The sequence below is a fragment of the Peromyscus leucopus genome, chromosome 22, assembly GCF_004664715.2.
Source record: "Peromyscus leucopus breed LL Stock chromosome 22, UCI_PerLeu_2.1, whole genome shotgun sequence".
In the NCBI taxonomy this organism is placed as follows: Eukaryota; Metazoa; Chordata; class Mammalia; order Rodentia; family Cricetidae; genus Peromyscus; species Peromyscus leucopus.
In genome coordinates, this window is record NC_051081.1 from 34,847,393 (window position 1) to 34,869,220 (window position 21,828).

Consider the following 21,828-nt stretch of genomic DNA (forward strand, 5'->3'; position numbering starts at 1 on the left):
TGTGATTCAGCACCATGATTGATCCCTGTATCCTTTACTGTCTGGACATATGTGGGCTCAGACTTCACACCTTTCAACTTTGATCCACAGTTGACCAACTCAGGTTTCATACCTTGAAGATGTAATTCTGGTGTTAACATAGTTAAATTCCTGTTCTGTAAATGAGCGGTTTCCAACTGCAAAGGTTCCCTGTCAAGTGCCTTACCAAATGTCCATTTTAAAGATTTTACATCTTGCCACAGTGGCTGATGCACAAAGCCTACGGGTTTCTCTTTTTGAAGTTTGTCCCCTGAAATCACTTCAGAAGACTTCATACCCTGTGAGCATAGGCCAGGACTGACCTCCATAGATCTTCCATATTGAAGCTTTGTCCCCAGAATTGACTGAGAATATTTCTCATCTTGTAACTGAGGGCCTGAGTTTAACTTCCCAGATTCCCCATTTGGGGGCTTGGACTCCACTGTCACACCTTGTAACTTTGGGCCATGATGAAACTCTACAGACTCCTTAGCTGGGAGCCTTTGCCCTTGAGCCAACTCAGACGGCTTTTTATTTTGTGTCTGTGGTCCAGAATTGAGGTCCACCACTGTCACACCTTGGGGTTTTATCTGTGTTACCCCCTCAGAAGATTTTATACTTGTAACATGTTGTCCCATAGAGTTCACACCTTGAAGTTTCATACCCATGATCAGCTCAGGATATTTCAAATCTTGTAAAGGGGGACCTGAGTCCAGCTCTACAGATTTTGTACCTAAGAACATCTTCCTCGGGGTGAAATCATGTTTCTTACCTTGTAACTTTGAACTTGGTTTGATTTCTACGGATTTCATTCCATGAGCCCTCTTCCCTGTAATGACTTCAGATGTCATACCTTGTAAGTGTGGTCCAGGACCAAAGTCCACAGACATGACATCATGGACCTTTATACCCATGATTGTCCTTGAAGATTTCAGATCTTGTAACTGCGGGCCTGATTCCCAGTCTTCCATTTCCATTCCTTGAGGCTTTGTCTTCAGAAATGAGTTAGATTTCATACCTTGCCACTGTGGCCCAGGTTTACAGCCTAGTTTGACAGGTCGAGTTTTGGTACCCGTAACTAACTCAATACATGGTTTACCTTTTAACTGTGAGCTGTGACTTAACTTAGTACATTTCATATCTGGGGACTCTATTTCAGGTGTCAAGTCAGAACAGTTTGCATGTCGACACTGGGGCCCAGAGCTGTTCTCAGATTTCATGCCTCGAGGCTTTGTCTGAAGTGCCAACTCAGAAGATTTTCCACATTTCAACTCTACATTGTTTTGTGATTGTGGCATTTGGCTTATTGCTCCATATTTCACTTCTGAGGACTGTGACTCTTGTTTAAACACTGAAGGTGTCACAGATTGAGGCTGTGTTCCTGAGGATGACCCTAAGGGATTCCCTCCTTGTGGCTGTATTCCAGGGTTTAATCCAGGAAAGCTCCTGTCTTCTAAGCAAAACCTGGGTTTGAATGTCAATTTTATATTATTGGTCTTTGATCTTAAGGTTGGGTTACATGCTTTCATAATTCTAAACTGTTGCTCAGATTTAAAATCAGTAGTTTTGGACCTCTGAGACTGATGTTCCTGGGTTGACCCTGAAGGCTGTTTACCTTGTGACTTCGGCCTTGTAGTCAACTCATCGGATGTCTTCACATCTAGTTGTACTGAGGGTTTTAACTCTTTAGCTGTGACATCTTGAGGTGGTAACCTAAGACTCAGTGTAGGTTTATTAACTTGACAGTCAGACAGTGGTATCCAAAGAACAGATTTTGTATTTTCAAGCGGTGGTCCCTGATGTAAGGCCACACTTTTCCCACACTGAGACTGTAGCTCTGAGGTTGATGTGATGTTTTCCCCTTCTTGTAGCTCTGGTCCTGGGGACAACTCAGGGGTCTTCACACACTGTACTTGTGGCCCAAGGTTAAAGTCCACGGATTTTTTTCCTAGAGGTTTTGGCCCTAGAGCCATCTCTGATGTCTTCCCACCTTCCAGTTTTATGGATGGTTTCCGTTCTGTAGATTTGACACCTGGAGATGATGACCCACTATTTAATCTTAAAAATGTCACACCGTGGAATTCAGGTCCTGGTATCCACTGGATGGATCTTACACTTTCTACCTGTGTCTCTTTGTTTAGTTGATCAGTTTTGATCCCTTGAGGCTGAGGCTCGGAAGTTAAGTTAAAAGTTTGGGTTTTCTGCAGCCCTAGTGCTAACGGAGAGGTTTTTACTTGCTGTAACTGTGACTCATGATGAGACTCTCCGGATTTTTCTGCTTGAATTATTGACCTGACAGTCAAATCAGATGACCTCCCACCTCTCCATTGTGTAGACGGCTTCAATTCTGTAGGGCTGGAACTTTGAGACTGTAACCTAAAGTTTGACCCTATACATTTTTCCCTTTGAAGCTCAGATACTGGTATCCACTGCACAGATTTTGTACTTGCACTTTGTTCTGTATTTAGTGCCACAGTTCTCGCATCCTGAAGTGGTGGCTCTAACATTGGCTCCATGGCTTTCACTTGGTACACCTGTGATTCTGGAGTCAATCGACAAGGTTTCATACTTAGTGCCTGTGGCCCATATTGGACCTCTTGAGCTTTTACATTATGAACAACTGGTTCAGGAGCCAATTCAAATGAGGGTGCATCCTTACATTGTAGTTTAGAGGTGAGCTCTATGGGTTTTCTACCTGCAGGTTTGGGTTCCTGATCTGACCCCATAGAGAACATATCTTCTGACTCCAACTGTTTGTTGAGCCGGTCGAACATCCCACCTTTCCACTCTGCTGAGCTTATGTGGTCATCCTGTCCGGTCTCAAGAGTTAAATCCATGGGTGTCCTTCCTTGATACTGTTGTGTAGAGACTAAATCCATGAATTTTACTCCTTGGATCCCTTGTTTCTTGGTTTTATTCACAGGTTTTAGACTTTGCTGCTTCAGACATGAGACAATCACACGTTTGCTATCTTGTGTTTGTGGCCGTGAAGTCAGTTCCTTGGGTTTTACATTGTGTTGATGAGACTCTTGCAACACCTCCCTAGGCTTATCTTGAAACAGCATCCCTGGTGCAAAAGTCCCGGGACTCTCCCCTTGCTTCTTTGGTTCACGTTCTAAGCCCATGGCATTTATATCTTGCACATGTGCATCACAGGCCAACCCCACAGTTATCAAATCTTGAATTCTTGAACCTGGAATCAACTTCACAGATTTCATACCATCTGACTGGGAACTACTTGGGGATATCACTGTAGATTTTATCCTCTCTAGACATTGTCCTAGAGTTAAAACTGCAGATTTCCTGTCTTCTAACTGTGGTCCTGAAGGTGGTAACTCGTATTTTAAACCTTTCAAGGTAGAGCACAGAGGCAGCTCCTCATGTTCCTTATCTCCTGCTTGTATCCCCGGGGTTGACAGCTTAGATATGATTTTCCCCAGCTCTGACTTTGACCTTAATTCCATAGATTTGACGTCTTCCAAATGTGGCCCTGGCGTTAACTCTCCTTGCTTTGAGGCTGTGATCTTCTCTACTGGTTTTATATGTCCCAAATGCTGTCTCTGGATCAATGTAGAAGATTCTACACCTTGTGCCTGTGCTCTTCTGATCAACTCAGAATGATCTGCACCGGCTAAGTGTTTCCCAGGAGTCAATTTCTTTGATTCTGCATTTGGTATCTGTGGTTCAGATGCTAGTTTATAAGACATTTTGCCTTCAAAGTTTGGTACTAGATTCCTTGTGACATATTTCATATCTTTAAAGGGTGGCTCTTGTACTATTAACTCTGGCTTCATCCCTTGCCTCTCTGGCTGTGTGGTCAACTCAAACATTTTTACACACTCTAATTGTGGCCCTGATTTTAACTCGGAAGTCTTCACACCTTGAGGTTGAATTCCTGGAATTGCATAGAAATATTGGACATCTTTCAGCCATGGCCCTGAGTTAAAACTCACCTGCCTTGTATCTTGTAGGCCTGGAGTCACCTTTGCTGATTTGGGATCATGTATCCCTAACTCTGGAGCCATAGGACTCATACCATGAGACAATGATCCTGGGGTTTGCTCCCCAAATTTGACTCTTTGATATTTCCTCCTAGAAGCCAACTCAGAAAATTGGGTATCGTGGTGCCACAGTCCTGGATTGACCGGCTTAGCTATCACTCTTGGATGTTGCAGTTCAGAGGCTGGGATTGGGCGTTTCATGCTGCAAAACTCTGATAGTTCCAGAGACAACACAAGCTTCTTATCTTCAACCTGTGTCTCTTGGCTTAATGGCAAAACCGATTCTGGCATCAATGCCCGAGGCTTCCTATCTTGAAGCTGAACACCTGGCATGAACTGTACACATTTGAAACCTTGGTGCTTCGGCTCTGGGATCGCATCAGAGAATCTCACATGATGCAAGCATGGTCTTACATTTACATCTACCGACTTCCCAGGTTGTGGTTGTGGTTGTGGTTGTGGCTGTGGTTCTGGAAGCTTTGGCCCCAGGATAAAATCTGATGATTTTGTTTCTGGCCCCAGGGAACATGATATTTCATCATCAGATTTCACACCATAATGTGGGGGGCCTGAGATGAAATTTACTGGGTTTTCCCCTTGAAGAAGTAGTCCTTGATATAACATTGGAAACTGGACAGTTTGCAATTTTGGCCCTGGAATCAACTTCGATTTGACACTTAGCTGCTGTGGGCCTAGATTTAAATCCACAGATTTCACATTTGGGGACTGTGTCCCCTCAATCTGTTCCTTCAGTGATAAACTTTGTAGTTGTGGCTCTGGTTTTGTCTTTTCAGGATCTAACTCTCCTGCAGATGAAGGTTGTATTACATTTACAGAGTTCTCATTTTGCAACTGTGATTCTCTATCCACTTGCCTAGACTTTACTTCGTGGACCTGTGGCCTTGGGATCACATCTTTAATATGTTTTTTGGGTCCTGTAGTTAGTCCTGCAGGTTCTACAACTTGTACAGGTGGTTCGGTGATTACTTCTGCAGACTTCAAATTCTGGGCAAAGGACTCTGATTTCTCACCTTGCACTCCTGGTTCTAGACTAAACTCCAGAGATCTCACTTCTGAATATAGGTCTATGATGGTTCCCTGGGTATCATCAGCTTTAGAGAATGTCAACCTGAAGGTCTCTGTGTCTTCACCTTCTGGTTTCAGAGTTCTTTCCAATGGGTTAGTAACTTCTGAACCCGGTTCTAGAGTCACCTGAACAAACTTCACATCTGGGGGCTGTGGCTCTGGGGCCATCACTCCTGAGCTCATAGTTTGCACTTCTGAATCTAGTAGCAAATCCAGAGTATCTTTAATTGCACTTCCTGATTCTGGAGTCTCTTCCATCTCTTTTACAACTTGGGTCCCAGGTTCAAGAGTCTCTTGGAGTGGTGGTGAGCTCATCTCCACAGATTCTGAGGTCTGGCTCAATGGTGCTGGACTCATCCCTAATGATGATTGTGGCAACGGAGCAGATTCTTCCACCTGCTGGCAAGGTTCAGAGGCCACCCTTGCTTCTGAGGCTGGATGCTGTAGGGTCAGTCCTTCAGGTTCTAGGAAATGATAACTTGGTTTGGGGGTCGCTTCTAAAGATTTTGTTGTATAAAAGTGTGTGCTTGGGATCAGTTCACCAACTTCCATACTCTCCACCTGTGCCTCAGGAAGTAGACTCCTACCTTCTACAAATGGAATCTTTGTATCCTCAAGCAGTGGTACAGGGGCTATCTTATCAGAGCCAGTGCTTTGTGAACATGGTTCTGGGGCCAAGTTCACAGATTTTATATCTTCCAGTGATGGTCTTGGAGTCAACTCCACCATTTTTATATCTCCTTGTATCTCCTGTGATAGGGCTGAAAGAGCTTCTTCCATACCTTGAGACTGAGGATCGGAAATCAAATGCACTGATATATTACTGTGCAACTGTGGACAAGGAGTCAGCTCATCAGACTTTTTATTTTGGAGTTGTGGTTCAACTGTCAGTTGGCCAGATTTCACATCTTGAAACTGAGACTCAGGAGCCGATGGCACAGATGTCTCACTTTGCAGTTGTGGTATGGGGATTAATTCCTCATATTGCATATTCTGCTGATGCAGTTCTGGGGCCAAATCTATACATACCACTGTTGAGGTTGGTGGTCCATATTTTTCCATTTCTGGGACTAAATCTGTGGTTATGTCCACAGATTTCATACTTTGCAATCTTGGATCTGGCATTAGTAGCTCAGATTTTACACTCGGTAGTTCTGGGGGTAAGTCCATTGAATCCCTAACCTTAGTCTGTGGGATTGTACTCCCCCCCAAATATTCCATTTCCTGAAGCAGTGGTATGACTGGCCCTACTTCAGCTTCTGGAACTTGATGCTTTTGGCTCCTTCCTATAGGTACTGCACCTTGATCTGGTGGTGCTGGGATTGTTCTCGTGGATTCCATTCTTTGATGATGTGGCTGTGGTGTCTCCATAGGATCCTTCACTTGTGGCCAGTTCAACCCCATAGTTTCTGTCATGTTGTGACTTTGCCTTGGGCTCACCTCCGAACAGTTTAAGTCTTGGTGCCATGGGGTGATCTCCGAAGGGTCTGTGACCTGATGAGACAGTCCTGGAGTCAGTGACACACACTCAGTGCCTCGAGATTGTGGCATAGTCCCCACGGAGACTCCAACTTGACCCTGTAACCCAGAAGGCAATTCCAGAGACTCTTTGAATTGAGGTTCTACAATTTGTAGTGGTGTGATCATTTCTGTGGGAGATGCCTGGACTAGCGGGGTCACCTTTAGAGCATGCAGGGACTGACCTGACAGTAGTAGGTCATCAGTCATTCCTGATGGCTCCAGGACTTTAGATGGTGGCTGTGGAGGTACGCTTCTAGGTTCTACAGTTCCTACTGGGACAGTAGTAGTCGGAACATCTGGTTGAGCTGACACTGGGGTCAAATTTTCAGCTGGAGGCTGGGAGCCTCGGATCAAAGCCCTAGATTTAGTAATGTGTGGCTGTCCTAGTGGAATCATCTGCATGAAATCCATGACTTGTTTTGCCACTGGAGACACTTTTGTATCTTCAGTGGCTTCAGGCAGTGCACTTGAGCTAATTTCCATTGCATTTTGATGTACTGGACTGGGAGTAATCCTGATGTGTTTTGTGGCTTGATTCTGTGACCCCAAGGTCATGGTCAGTGTTCTCATGTCTTTATGCTGAGGCTGGGGAATCATTTCCACAGCTTCCACAACCGTTTGCTGTGGCCCTCGACTCATACTTCCTGGTCTTATGGCTTGATAGTTATGCAGTGTATCCTTCTTCACTGATTCCATGACTTGGTATTGTGGCTTTGGGGCTATTCCTACTGGTTCTATGCCATGTGGACTTAATTTGTCAATCATCCCCATGGAATCCATGACGTGAAACAATGCCTCAGGAGTTACCTTCATGTCATCTGTGACTTGACTCAGTCTTGAGGCCATGCTCTTTAATTCTGTGGTTTGATGCTGATGATGGGTTACTTCTATTGGTTCAATTACTTGATTCAATGGCTGAGGAGTTATACTCACTGTTTCTGTTTGATTTGGTGGCTGTGGGGAAAACCCCACAGAGTCCATCACCTCCGACTGTGGTTCTGGGATTATTCCCATTAAGTCCATAACCTGAAGCAATGCCAGTGGAGTGACCTTTATGCTGTCAGTGGCTGAAGGTGGTACCTTGGGTGTCAGCTCCTTATGTGTCTGTAACCTTTTTTCTGGAAGACCTATGACCCTCTGCTCTATATTCAGCTCTAACACATGCTTTGAATCCTTTTTCACTAAAGCTTGTTCTTCCTGAATTATGTTAACCCCTAAACTTCTGGGAGATGGAGTGCCTGTTGATATTACTAAAGGATTATATCTAGGTTCTTGGCCGTCATCCTGGGGTTGTGACTGCCTGTTTGAGGGAAATGGCTGTGAAATGATTGCTTCCGTCCTATGGACCTCAGAATTCACCCCAGTGTTCATATGGAGATGAAATGATGGAGGATCTGGAGATGTGTTGGTATTTTCCTCAGCACTCTGAGGAATGAGTGTAGGTAACTGAGTTTTCGGGAGCTCTTCTTCAGGGACTCCTTGTACATCCATCAGATGATTGAGTATGTTCCAGGATTTCTTCACAGGCAGAGGCACCACTTCTTGCTGCAAAGTAGAAACCTTCTGAGACATATGTCCTTCCAGTTCTCCTCTGATCAAAGGAGAGAGCTGGAGTGGAGCCCATACCAGGGGTCCTGGACTCTCATCCAAATCAGAATCTGACCCATGATTTGATGGAAAATGAGTCTTTCCCTTATCTTTTGTTTTCTCTTGCTCACAAGGATCTAAGGATTCTAAAATACAGCTAATGAAGGAAGTTTGAGCTTGTAAGGGAGGAAGAACTGCCAAATTCAGAGAAAGAGCTGATTTCTCAGGATCTGTCAGCCGAGAAGTAGGCAGGGGTGTGCCAGGGCTCCTGGGCATAGATGGTTCCTTCTGGGAGGAAACAGGTCCACTATCGCTCTGCAATTGCCAAGCTGTTCCTTCATGAAACATTGGAAGATAAGACAGGCTCGAGCTGTTGTTGGATGATGCAGAGGACATGCTGTAGTCAGTAGAAGGCTTTCCCTTTTTACAGTAACAGCTGGGTGGGACAGCCTCCTGAAGCACAACGTCAGAGACGGAGGAAGAAGTCACATCTCGGGATTCTGAAACGTTCAGCTCCATAAGCGTTGATCTGAGAAACCAAGAGAAATGTTTTCATTTTCTTTGGAATCAGTAGGGAAATTAGAGAGAAGGAAGGGAGCGGCTATTTCAAATCCAAAATATTTCTGGTCTAAGGGAGGATGAGGGAAAAGAGGAGTTGCATTCACAAACATCAATTATTTATGTAAAGAATTCCTCCACCAAGAACAAAGGAGACGAGTCCGTCAGTAGAGTACATGCTATACCAATAGAGAAGCTGAGTTCCCTCCCTAGAGCCCACAGGAAAAAAAAAGAACACAGTGCCCCAGTGCCGGGCAAGCAGAGACAAGTAGATGCCCTGGGCCTCACTGGACAGCCAAGAATAATCAGTGAGTCCCCGGGAGTGACTCTATCTCACAACACAAGGTGGATGGCTCCCAGAAATGACACCCAAGTTTTACATAAAACACACACACACACACACACACACACACACACACACACACACACACACACACCTGTACTTGGCTTGGCCTGAGTTTGATCCCTAAGACTCACATGTTGGAAGGAGAGAACTGACTCCTGTGGCTTGTCCTCTGACTGCCACATACATGATGTGGCACCCATGCACAAAAATACAAATGAATTTTATATATATATATATATACAGTGAGGCCTAGAGAAATAGCTCAGTAGTTAAGAGCAGTGACTGAGTGTCTGCTCTTCCAGGGGACCCAAGTTTGAATTCCAACACCCACATTGTAGGCCACAAACATCTGTAACTGCAGTACCAGGGGATCTTATACCCTCTTCTGCTCTCTGTGGGCACCAGGCATGCATGTGGTGCACATACTTATAAATAAAACATAAAATAAAAAAAGCTCACAAAATAGTTCTCCACTGCTCCTCAAACTAACTTTTTCCTTTACCTCCTTCCTTTACTCTTTCTTCTCTCCCCCCCACCTCTGTCCCCTGCCTAGTAACTCTGTTTCCTGACCTTGCATTATCCAGATGTTGGAAGATCTGTCGCAGACTCCTGTCTATTGACCAGAATACATAATCCTGGGTCCAGTCAGTAGGAAGTCCTGAAATACTGGACACAGCAGAGAATGTCAGTGGGATTGAAGTGACATTATAGGAGGAATAGAAGGATAATTTAGGAAGGAGGCAGTTGGTCTCAGAGTAAATGAAGTCAGAGTGCCAGGTGTTTTACGTAGAGCATTCACAATGAAGATGATGTCACGGGTAGGATTTCTATTCCTGTGGGAAACCCCAATGAATATAACATTTGGGGGGACAGGGTTTGTTTCAGCTTACAACACCCAGGTCATACTCCATTGCTGATGGAAGTCAGGGTAGGAACTCAGGGCAAGATGGATTCAAGAGGCAGGAGCTGATGCAGAGGCCATGGAGCTGCTTACTGTCTTGCTTTCATGGTTTGCTCACTCTGCCTTCTTTTACCCCCTGAGACCACTAGCTCATGCGTGGTTACCCACAGTGAACTGGACCTACCCACATCAATCATCAATTAAGAAAATCCAGCCAGGCATGGTGGCACATGTATTTAATCCCAGCACTCAGGAGGCAGAGACAGATGGATCCCTGAGTTCAAGGCCAGCCTGGTCTACAGAGCGAGTTCCAGGACAGCCAGGGGAAAATGTACCACAGGCTTGCCCACAGGGCAATCTGGGGGGGGCAATTAAGGTTCCCTCTTCCAAAATGATGGCAGCTTGTATCAAGTTGACAGGAAACTAGTCAGCACGGGTATCTGTCACAGGACAGTCTGTAGACAGACTCTGCTTACCTTGTCAGATCAGCTGCACTGACGGTCATCTCTGTTTCTTCCAACCGTGAAACTGTAACAGGAGCAAAGAAACTGTTAGCATAGTGACTGCTGACGTCATCTAACAGAACCCCCTTCATTTAACAATTAGGGGAGCAAAGATGAAGTCACACCCATCGTGAAGCTGAGGAGTGTACAGCACAGCTATTGAGGTTTGTTTTGCTTCTAAAGCATACTATCCTGTCTTCGTCATGTCCTAGAAGTGACCCATGAGGAGCCCGGAATGGGAACACAGCACCCGGGGACACAGAGATCCTGATACGTCTTCCCTTCAAAGATGGCCATCCCACATCCACATCCGTGGTAGAGGAGTAAAGGTAATGGACCTCCTGCACCAGACTCTTGGTAGCTCATTATTTGTCTATTCTCCTCTCCCATACTTTGGGCTCTACATGAAGATGTAGGGACAGAGAAGCCCGAGGAAAGGAAACAATGGAGGATGGAGCTGTCTGACTGACTTTGGAAGGAAAGATGTCAGAGAGATGGGCGTACTCTCCAGGCACACCCTCTTTTTCAACTTTCTTCCCTTCAAGTGGAAAGAGTCCTAAAGCAGGTCCACAGTTGATCAGTCATCAGTCTTGAGCTGACCCATAAGGATAGAACCCTTCTGACCTGTGAGTTTCCGGATCTGTTTTAGAGATGTGTTTTGTTGCTTAGGAGCCTAGAGAAACACACAAAGAGAAACCCAGTCAGGTTTACGTCCTGGTTTGGGGATCTTATTGACAACACATCTTATCTTACATAGGGGATAGCGATATGTTTTATCAGTTGTCATCTGCAACCATATCATTAGTTACCATCTCATTTATTTCTTTGTGAATAATGGATTAAATATCCTAAGGGACCATCAAGATGGCTCTGTGGGCACAGGTGTTTGACACCAATTCTGATGACTCGAGTCCCATCTCTGGAGCCCTCATAGTAAAAGGAGAAAAGCAATTTGCACAAGTTGTGCTCACCTCCACGTGCATGCCATCTGTCCATGCATGCACCCACATGCAAATTAGTAAGTGTTTAAACAAACCTAAGTCCTAGATTATTGTGTGTAGACCTGAGACTCTAGAGGTAAATATGAGTCCTGTGCTCTAGAGACTTGCATTAGTAAGGAAAACAGCCAACTAAATAGGTAAGATGCCATGTGGGAGCCAGCAACATGGCTCAGTGGCTGAAGGCACCTGTTGCCAAGTGTTGGCAACCTATGTTCAATCCCTGTGGCCAGTACGGCAGATGAAAAGAACTGACTTGTTTAAAATAACCCTGGACTTGAATTATAACCTGTTTTTATGCTCAAGTGTATTATTTCTCCTGCAGTTGTACATAAAATGGCTTTACATTCAAAAAAGGGACAAATACTATAGAATTGTATTACATGAAATATATAGAATATACAAATTCATAGAGACAGAAAGATTAGACGATATCTCAAGATGGAGAAGAAAGGAATATAGAGCAATGATTTCCTAAGTACAGAATCTCTGTTTTATGTGATGAAAAAGGCCCATAAATGGACAGTAGTATCAGGACATAATATCATGAATGTAATAAATCAATACAATTTATATAATTAATGAATATCATAAATACAGTTATTGAATCAATACTGCGAATGTAATCAATGAATACCACAAATGTAATTAATATCATGAGTGTAATTAATGAATACCATGAATATAAATAAATAAACAAACAAATAAATAAAAAGAAAGGTCTGCTAATTGCCAAAAGTAACCACAAAAAGAAGTGTAAGGGAGCAATTTACTGGACCAAAAATTAAGACATACCATAAAACAAGTTCATAAGAACAGGAGCAGGCAGGTGGGATTTAAAAACAAAAACGTTCTGAAATAATCAGGAGGCAGAGGCAGAAGGATTTTTCTGTGTCAATAGTGAGTTCCAAGACAGCCAGGGCTATATAGAGAAACCTGTCTCAAAACAAACAAAGAAAAAACCCAAAGCCCAGCTCTGAAATAAATTCACTTACATAGGTCAGCTTAATTGAAGAGAGCTCCACATAGTGACAAGAAATGATTCCATAGCTGTGATAAGTGATGTCAACTTGCCAAAATCTAGAATCTTGTGGACCCGTGCCTCCGAGCATGCCCATGGGGAACCGTCTTGATAACCATACCTGGGGCGCCACTGTGGTGGCGCCATTCTCTGACTGGGATCCTAGACTGTGTCAGTGGGGAAAGAGAAGTGAGCTACAGTTTGGACTCATCACTCCTCTCCGCTTCTTTACTGCAGATGCAACGTTGACTCGCTAGCCTAAGCCCCTGCAGCTGTGACCTCCTCTACCACCATGGACCAATGGACCATAACCTTGGGTGATGGTGAGCTGAAGTGAGCCCCCCCCCCCAGGCTCTTTTGTTAGGGCATTCTGTCACAGTGACAGAACAGAAACTAAGACAGTGGCAAACAGTGAGAAAAATAAAAGTGGATCATTTCTCAATACGGGATTCAGAGATGGGCTCTAAGTGGGTTGAGAATTCAAATGTTGAGGGGCTGGAGAGATAGCTCAACCGCTAAAAGCACTGGCTACACTTACAGAGGACCCAGGTTCGGTTCCCAGCACCCGCATGGTGGCTTATAACTTTAACTCCAGGTTCAGAGGATCTGATCTCTTATGACCCCTGGAAGTACCAGGCAACATGTGGTGCACATGTATACTTACTTGCAGGCAAAATCCTCATATACATAAAATACAAAAAAAAATCTCAATTTTTATAAAAGAATTCAAGTGTGGAAAATAATGTGAATTTTTGGTTTGTGCATGTACACGTAGGTACACAAGTGTGCAGGGGTGTGCCTGCTTATGTGGCATGTGCACATGGAGGTCAGAAGTTAGCCTCAGGCATCATTCCTCAGGTGCCACCCACCTTGACTTTTGAGACAAGGTCTCTCATTGGCCTGGAGCTTGTCAAGATCTGAACTGTCTGGACAGGGATCCCCAAGGATACGCGTGTCTCTACCCCCACCTCAGTGCTGGTGTTACAAGTGTGTGCCACTGAGCACAGATCTCTATCACAATTCTAGGGATGGAAGTCAGGACCTCACGCTTGCAAAGCAAGTACTTTACTGACTGACGGATCTCCTCATCCCTAAAACTGCTTCAAAGCAGTCTGTTCTTTGACTTAAAAACTAGAAACTCGTGAGAACTGAGAAGCACTGATATGTAAGTGTTAGGACAGCAGAAGCCGAAGAACAGCTGAATTAAGTAGATTCAAAAATGCTGAAAACAGAAGAGGAAGATTCTTGATACTTGGCCCCGAATAAAAGAGTTAGCATATCCGCATGAGCAGTAAGGGGAAGAGCTGCCGTGTTCTTAGAAATACAGGGCACGAGAAAACAACAGCATAAATTCTTGAATGTGCTATAAGAAAACAAATGCCTATCTAGACTTGTACTTAGTGGAACTACTCAAAAATGTAAGACAGAGGGCTGGAGAGATAGCTCAGAGGTTAAGAGCACCTACTGGTCTTCCAGAGGTCCTAAGTTCAATTCCCAGCAATCACATGGTGGCTCACAACCATCTGTAATGAGATCTGGCGCCCTCCTCTGTATACATAATAAATAAATAAATTTTTAAAAAATGTAAGACAGAGTGGAAAAATTTGTTAATAAACATAAACTCAGTACACCTACTTGGCTGGCCTGAACTTACAGAATGATGATGAATCTGAGTGTTTGGAATTTATCCAAAGAATGTATGGAGGTTAATGTGACAGAGACACATGCCCATCAGCGTTTCCTGCAGCACTATGCATAATAACTGAGTTATGGATCCAAGCTATGTGTGCAGCAATGGAGGACTGGATGTTAAATGTGTGTGTCTACACGATGGACTTTTTCTGTCACCAAGAACAAGGTTACATAGTTTTCTCAGGAAAAGGGATGCAACTGGAACTCCTATACAGCAGCTAAGCCAGCCTCAGAAAGACCAACATCAAATGATTGTTCTCCTTTGTGGGTCCTAATTTCATAGAGTACATAACCTCACAGATGTAAACATGCCATGAAAGTAGAAATGACTGGAAGAGTTAAGGACACTGTGGGGAGACAGTGAAGGAGAGTGGGGAGGGAGGGGACTGTGTGCAGTGTAACAGTACCAGATACAGTAGATACACACAGTGAAACGATGTTTAAATAATGCAGGACCGTTTCAGCATAGCACAGTGGTCAACACACTATTCCATACTAATAACACAAAGTGGGGGGTGCCATGGTCATAGCAGTGGTGCAGAAAAACCAAACATATACTCATGCGGTTTGTTTGTTTTTAAGACACTCAACAAAGTAGAAATACCTGGGAAATTCCCCCAGCATACATTGGGTCCAATGTTATCCCCCAACTTGATATGTTGAAATCTTAACCCTCAAGGTAATGGTATTAGTAGATGGAGTGTTTGGGAGGTGGCTATGTCATGAGATGGAAAAACTACAAAACATTGTTGTAGAGCGTAAATAGTAAATAAGACATCCTTTGTTCATGATCGGAAGGTTTGATGGTAAAATGGCATTACCAACACAATCTATAGATTCTTTGGGGATGCTGTGTTTGGGCTTGGGACAATGACATTAACTCTTACTCAAGTTTGTCTATGAATTTCAGAGGTGCTATGAGAGCCTATTTCTTAACCTTAGTATATCCTCCTTTGGAGAGTATGTTTGTTTCTGTGTGTGTGTGTGTGTGTGTGTGTGAGAGAGAGAGAGAGAGAGAGAGAGAGAGAGAGAGAGAGAGAGAGAGAGAAAGAGAGAGAGAGAGAGAGAGAGATAGATAAAGAACAATCTGGTCTTTGTTCCAGATTCTTGGTACAGAACTCCAAAAACCCTTGCAATTCCATGAGTATTGTGGCATCTGTTACATTAATGAGATGGAAATTCGGATTTGCTTCTATTTTTAATTGAGGAAGCTGGAACAATCATCATTCTAAAATCTAATTCAGACCTGACCAGTCAATATATTTATGCATAGATGCATTAATCCCAAACAAAATATCAGCAAACTGAATCTAATGAATCTAATTAAAGTATTGGGACCAACATTACAAATGTGTTATACGTATCCTAGGAATTCACAGCTGGTTTATTATCTTACATTCTCATGCAACTCAGTACATTCAATGAACAAGAAAAAAATATATGACCATCTAAACAGAGGCAGGAAATATACTTAATATTTAGCACCCAGTATAAAGAGATTTAATTTAAAATTTTAGATTTTTTTGAATTAACACCAGTTCTTGCTAAAACTTCCTTAACTTGGGAAAGAATATTTGAAAAACCACAGAAAACATTATACATAACTGGTGAATTACTGGAAAATGTCCTTGACTTAATAAAGAGACAGATGCCCGCAACACATTGCTACTGAATATTGTACCTGAAGTCATAATCATAAATGAAGGCAAGGAGAACCAAGACATAAGGTTGGAAAAGAGGCAATAAAACTTGTTTTTTACACATGGCATAATTTAGAGAATATTCCTACAGGAGAATAAAGTCAAAGTGATACACTTAGCAGGGTTCTCTAAGCAGCTCAATATGGAAAGATCTGTTGCATTTTCGGGTTTCTTCATCATTTATATAAAATGGTATTTACAAGGGGTGGTGGTAGTGCACATCTTTAATCCCAGCATTTGGGAGGCAGAGGCAAGTAGATCTTTGTGAGTTCTAGGCCAGTCTTGTCTGCAAAGTGAATTCCAGGGCAGCCAGGGCTACACAGGAAAACCCTATCTCGGAAAAACAAAAAAATAAAAAAGAAATTATAATATTATACCAGGCCTGTGGATGTAGTTCAGTGGTGGACTGCTTGCAGAGAGCACGAGACTCTGGATTTGATCCTTAGCAATAAAATAAATAAATAGATAGATATAGACGATAGATAGATAGATAGATAGATAGATAGATAGATAGATAGATAGATAGATAGAGATAGATGATAGAAAGATAGATATAGATGATGATAATGATAGATAAAAGTAAAATGCCATGCGAAATCACACATTTTTGCCTCCTGATGATTATCATTACCTGTGAACTATGTCATCTCTCCCTACCAGAAAACAAATTCTGATAAATCTTAGAACCAACTTCCTCATGGTTCTAGTTCATGTTGAGCTGCTGAAATAGAATACTTGTGATCAGCTCATTTATGAGGGAGAGAGGTTTAGTTGGCTTCATGGTTCTGGATGTCTAAGGTCCTAGTGCTAGCATGTCCTTCCCTTCACATGAGGATGTCTAAGATCCCAGAGCTAGCATGTCCTTAGCTTCACCTGAGGATGTCTAAGATCCCAGAGCTAGTATGTCCTTAGCTTCACATGAGGATGTCTAAGATCCTAGAGCTAGCATGTCCTTAGCTTCACCTGAGGTCTTTGCGTAGCTTCAACTCACAGCAGACAGAGCCAGAGGAGCAAGTGGATGTGTGTGGAAGACAAAAGGGGTCCTGAGTCCTGTGGCAGCGAACCCAGTCCTCAGAGAGTGAGGAGCCATGCCTGTGAGACCTTACTCAGTCTAGAAAGAATGGCATTAAACCCGCTTGAAGGTCGCACTTTCCAACCCTGCTGCCCTGGCAAATGCATTTCTGCAGGAGTTCTGGATAAACCTCAACTCACTCACATGAAGTACGAGAGGCAGCAGTGTGCCAACTGACAACATGGAGGGGGGCATTATAATTTTTCCTAATTTCAGAATATTTTATACATGTGTACAATCAAATATAATCATACCCACCCCTCCCCACTCAAACTTCCTCCATATATACCCCACAACATATCCACCTCCTAACTTCATACTTTTTTTTTTATAACCCACTAAGTGAAATTAGTGTTGCCTATATGTGTATGGCTGCACAGCATGGGTATTTGATCAACAAGATGTTGTGAAATCTAGAGAAATGACCCTTTTATCCAATACATGAATGAAACTAATAAAATAAAAGAGAGACTCTGTAGATTAGAATAAAGAAACATATTGTTCAATCTCAACATTCGATATTGAGTTTGGCTAACTAATAATTTATGCCATTAAATAACTGCGTGATTATTGGAATTTAAATGCTGGTGGGTATGTGAGGTATTAAGGAATTATTCAGATTTTATTGTTACATTTTTAGGTGTAATAATGATACTGTGATTAACCTGTTTTTCTTTCTTTTTTTTGTGGAGAGGGGCATTATCTCAAAATATGCATACTAAAACATTTACCATGAAATTATTTCTGACTTGCTTCAAAATGATTGAGTGACTGGTCTATGAAGATTCATCAGACCACCTTTAATTTTTTTTCTTATACTAAGGATTAAATGTAGTGCCTTGTTCAGAGTAGGCTCGTTTACCAATTCTGTGTGCCTTTGATTTGCCTGAAATTATCCTTAATAAAAATCAAGGAAAGCAGGGTTGTGGTGGCGCATGCCTTTAATCCCAGCACTTGGGAGGCAGAGGCAGGTGGGTCTCTGAGAGTTTCAAGGCCAGCCTGGGCTACAGAGTGAGTTCCAGGAAGAGGACAAAACTACACAGAGAAACCTCATCTCAAAAAACAAAAACAAAAACAAGGAAAAAAAGGACCTGAGATGTAGCTCAGTGGTAGGGTGCTTTGCCTAGCATGAGCAATGACCTGAATTTGACCCTTACTAACACACACCTAACATACACCCAACACACACACACACACAATGCACAAATGACTTGAATAGGCAGTTTACAAGAGAGAATTTCCAAATGGCTAATAAACCTGAGACATTGCTCAGTGTTTAGTTATGGGGGTTGCACACGAAATCACAATGCGATAACAACCACTCACTGGAATCACTAAAATAAGAGGTGGATGTGCCAAGTCTGAGCAAGATGGCAGGACTGTGGGGGAGCCAGTCACTCATGGTCTGCTCACATGATTGAAAACTCAGAAGAGGCATGACCAACTAACATTAAACACGTGTACCACGAACTCAAAACAATTCTGCTGGAAATAAAAATCCCACAGCAAAGTGTCACTTGATTTTCTTTGTCTCGTCATATGATTATAAATCTTTCTTTATAAAACAAACTCACTCTCCCGTCTGCCTCCCATCCTGTGATGGAAAATACCCACAGCACCCTTACCACATTCTTTTCCCCCAAAGTTTTGTCATCCGGATGTCTCACTTCAGCTCGAGCTCCTAGACAGCACTTTCTCAGTATCTAGAACATTCTGCCTCAGTGTCTATTTGATAATAGATCCTAAAGCTACCGTTACTACTACTTCCTTCTTTTCTTCTCCTCCTCCTCTTCCTTCTCCTCCTCTGCTTCCTTCTTCTCCTCCTCCTACTCCTTCTCCTTCTCCTCCTCCTTCTCTTCCTCCTCCTCTTTCTCCTCCTCCTTCTTTCTTCTTTCTTCTTCCCTCTTCTCTTCTTGGTTTTTTGAGACAGACTCTCCCTGTGTAGTCCTGACTGTAGTGAAACACACTGTGTAGACCAAGCTGACCTCGAACTCAGAGAGATACTCCTGCACCATGCCCGTCCTAAGGCTTCTTGAAGTGAATTAAGAGAAAGGCAAGGTGGGCAGTGGTGGCTCATACCCTTAATCACAGCACTTGGGAGGCAGAGGCAGACAGATCTCTGTGAGTTCAAGGCCAGCTTAGTATACAGAGTGAGTCAGGAGAGCCAGGGATACACAGAGAAATCTTGTCTCAGAAAACCAAAACAAGGAAGGAAAAATAAAAGAGGAAGCCATCTATCAATGCTGTCTCAACCCCCCTCTCCCCTCCATCCAGTTCTTCCTAAGGCCCAGAGGATGGGCATTTAGACAAACCTATAGGGTTTCAGCATGGAGAGAGAGAGTTTCCAGAGCGAGTGGCTATCACGTACCTCTGTCTTGGCTGCCACCTGTTTCTGCCTCTGATACCTAGAAAACAACACCCATATTCCACAAACCAAGAAACCAAGTAGCATAAGGCTGAGATGTGTCGGCAGTGGGAAAGCGAGCCCCCATATTAGGGACATTTCTCAAGCCTATGCCCCTCTCCACTACAGAGTTTCTGTCTCCAGACTGAGATTTCATGACATCACAATAGGCAGTGCCAGGTAAAGCAGTGCACACTCAGGTCCTAGCTGATGCCCTTCCCTGTGGCTGACCTTTCTCTGAGCTCTAATAGCCAAAGCTCAGGGGAGAATCCATCTATGAATCTTCTAGGGTCCAGCTAGACAAACTCGTCACTAAGGAAGGAGTGGCGAGGTAAAGTTTCAAAGGTCTTCCAAAATGACTTGTTCTGACTCACATTTTCTTTGGAGCCGGTCACTGTCATAAATTGGGATTGGGTCTATGGCCATAAATTTCAAACTGCAGGTTAGAACACAGAGTCAAGTGGAATCTAAGAGAGTTGGGATAGTTGAAGTGGGAACTCTCAGGGACTTTAAGGTACCTGGTTTTCTAAGTTCCCAGGTCTCCATATTTCCTAGTTGCTGTTGACCTGACACACATCACACTAAGCAGTGGCCTTAGAGGATCTACAGTCTCACTGCCAAGTTTAGAATAGTCATGTCTAACCACACCATCTTATTAAGTCAACACAGTGCAAACAAAATTGATGTGATCAATTCATGTGATCAAAATTATTCTTTTCATATAGGAACACTAATGAACCACTGACTGGTAGGCACCATTTCAGAAGACAAAGACTTTTCCCCCCACAGTATTTTCTGTCTATAGGGTCAGTACAATTAATATTCTTGGGAAGCCCACTAAAAAAGAAATAGTTAGGTAGACAGGCCCGCGGTGGAGACAAGCAGAAGCAGGTAGGCCCGCGGCAGCGGCCCGCAGAGGCAGATGGGCCTGGCGGCGGTCGACAGGGACATACAGGCCAGGCGGCAGCCGGCAGCAGCCGGCAGAGGCAAACATCCAGGAAATTTGGGACACCATGAAAAGACCGAACCTAAGAATAATAGGGATAGAAGAAGGAGAAGAATACCAACTCAAAGGCACAGAAAATATATTCAACAAAATCATAGAAGAAAACTTTCCTAACCTGAAGAAAGAAATACCTATGAAGATACAAGAAGTTTACAGAACACCGAATAGGCTGGATCAAAAAAAAAAAAGTCCCCTCGCCACATAATAATCAAAACACTAAACACACAGAACAAAGAAAAAATATTAAGAGCCGCAAAGGAAAAAGACCAAGTAACACATAAAGGCAAACCCATCAGAATAACACCAGACTTCTCAATAGAGACTATGAAAGCTAGAAGATCATGGACAAATCTTATGCAGACACTAAGAGACCACGGATGCCAACCCAGACTATTATACCCAGCAAAACTCTCAATCACCATAGGCGGGGTAAACAAAATATTTCAGGATAAAACCAGATTTAATCAATACCTGTCCACAAACCCAGCCCTACAGAAAGCACTAGAAGGGAAAATCCAACCCAAAGAAGCTAAACATATCCATGAAAAATCAATCAATAGATAATCCCACACCAACATACACCAAAGAAGGACAACACAACACAACCACAAAAAATAACAGGAATTAGCAATCACTGGTCATTAATATCCATCAATATCAACGGTCTCAACTCACCTATAAAAAGACACAGGCTAACAGAATGGATAAGAAAACAGGACACATCCTGCTGTTTACAAGAAACACACCTTAACTTCAAAGACAGACACTACCTCCAAGTAAAGGGCTGGGAAAAGGCTTTCCAAGCAAATGGACCTAAGAAACAAGCTGGTGTAGCTATCCGAATATCTAATAAAATAGACTTCAAACTAAAATCAATCAAAAGAGACCAGGATGGACATTACATATTTATCACGGGAAAAATCCACCAAGATGAAGTCTCGATTCTAAACATGTATGCTCCAAATACAAAAGCACCCACATTCATAAAAGAAACACTACTAAAGTTTAAAACACACATCAAACCCCACACATTAGTAGTGGGAGATTTTAACACACCACTCTCACCAAAAGACAGATCTACCAGACTGAAACTTAACAAAGAAATAAAGGACCTAACAGATGTTATGGCTCAAATGGACTTAATAGATATCTACAAAACATTCCATCCTAACACAAAAGAATATTCCTTCTTCTTAGCACCCCATGGAACCTTCTCAAAAATTGACCACATGCTTGGACACAAAACAAATTTCAACAGATACAAAAAAATTGGAATAACCTCCTGTATTTTATCAGACCACCATGTCTTAAAGTTAGACCTCAACAACAACAAAAATTATAGAAAACCCACAAACTCATGGAAACTGAATAATGCCCACCTGAAACATCAATGGGTCAAGGAAGAAAGAAAGAA

The 21,828-nt window shown here is 42.9% G+C and overlaps 1 protein-coding gene across 3 annotated transcripts in view; it reads left to right on the plus strand.

The window, feature by feature from the left end:
• LOC114696445 (tetratricopeptide repeat protein 27-like) overlaps window positions 1-14,038 on the plus strand; it is a 33,241-nt gene extending 19,203 nt beyond the window's left edge. For 2 of the 3 annotated variants that reach the window (XR_003735025.2, XR_003735028.2), the window contains exons 3-4: window positions 10,734-10,850; window positions 12,778-14,038. Coding sequence is in view for 1 of the 3 variants with exons in the window: in XM_028874146.2 (XP_028729979.1) it covers window positions 10,625-10,655 (31 nt within the window). In the remaining 2 variants the exon portion in view is untranslated. The other variant, XM_028874146.2, reaches the window with a different exon arrangement.
• The last annotated feature ends 7,790 nt before the right edge of the window (window positions 14,039-21,828 follow it).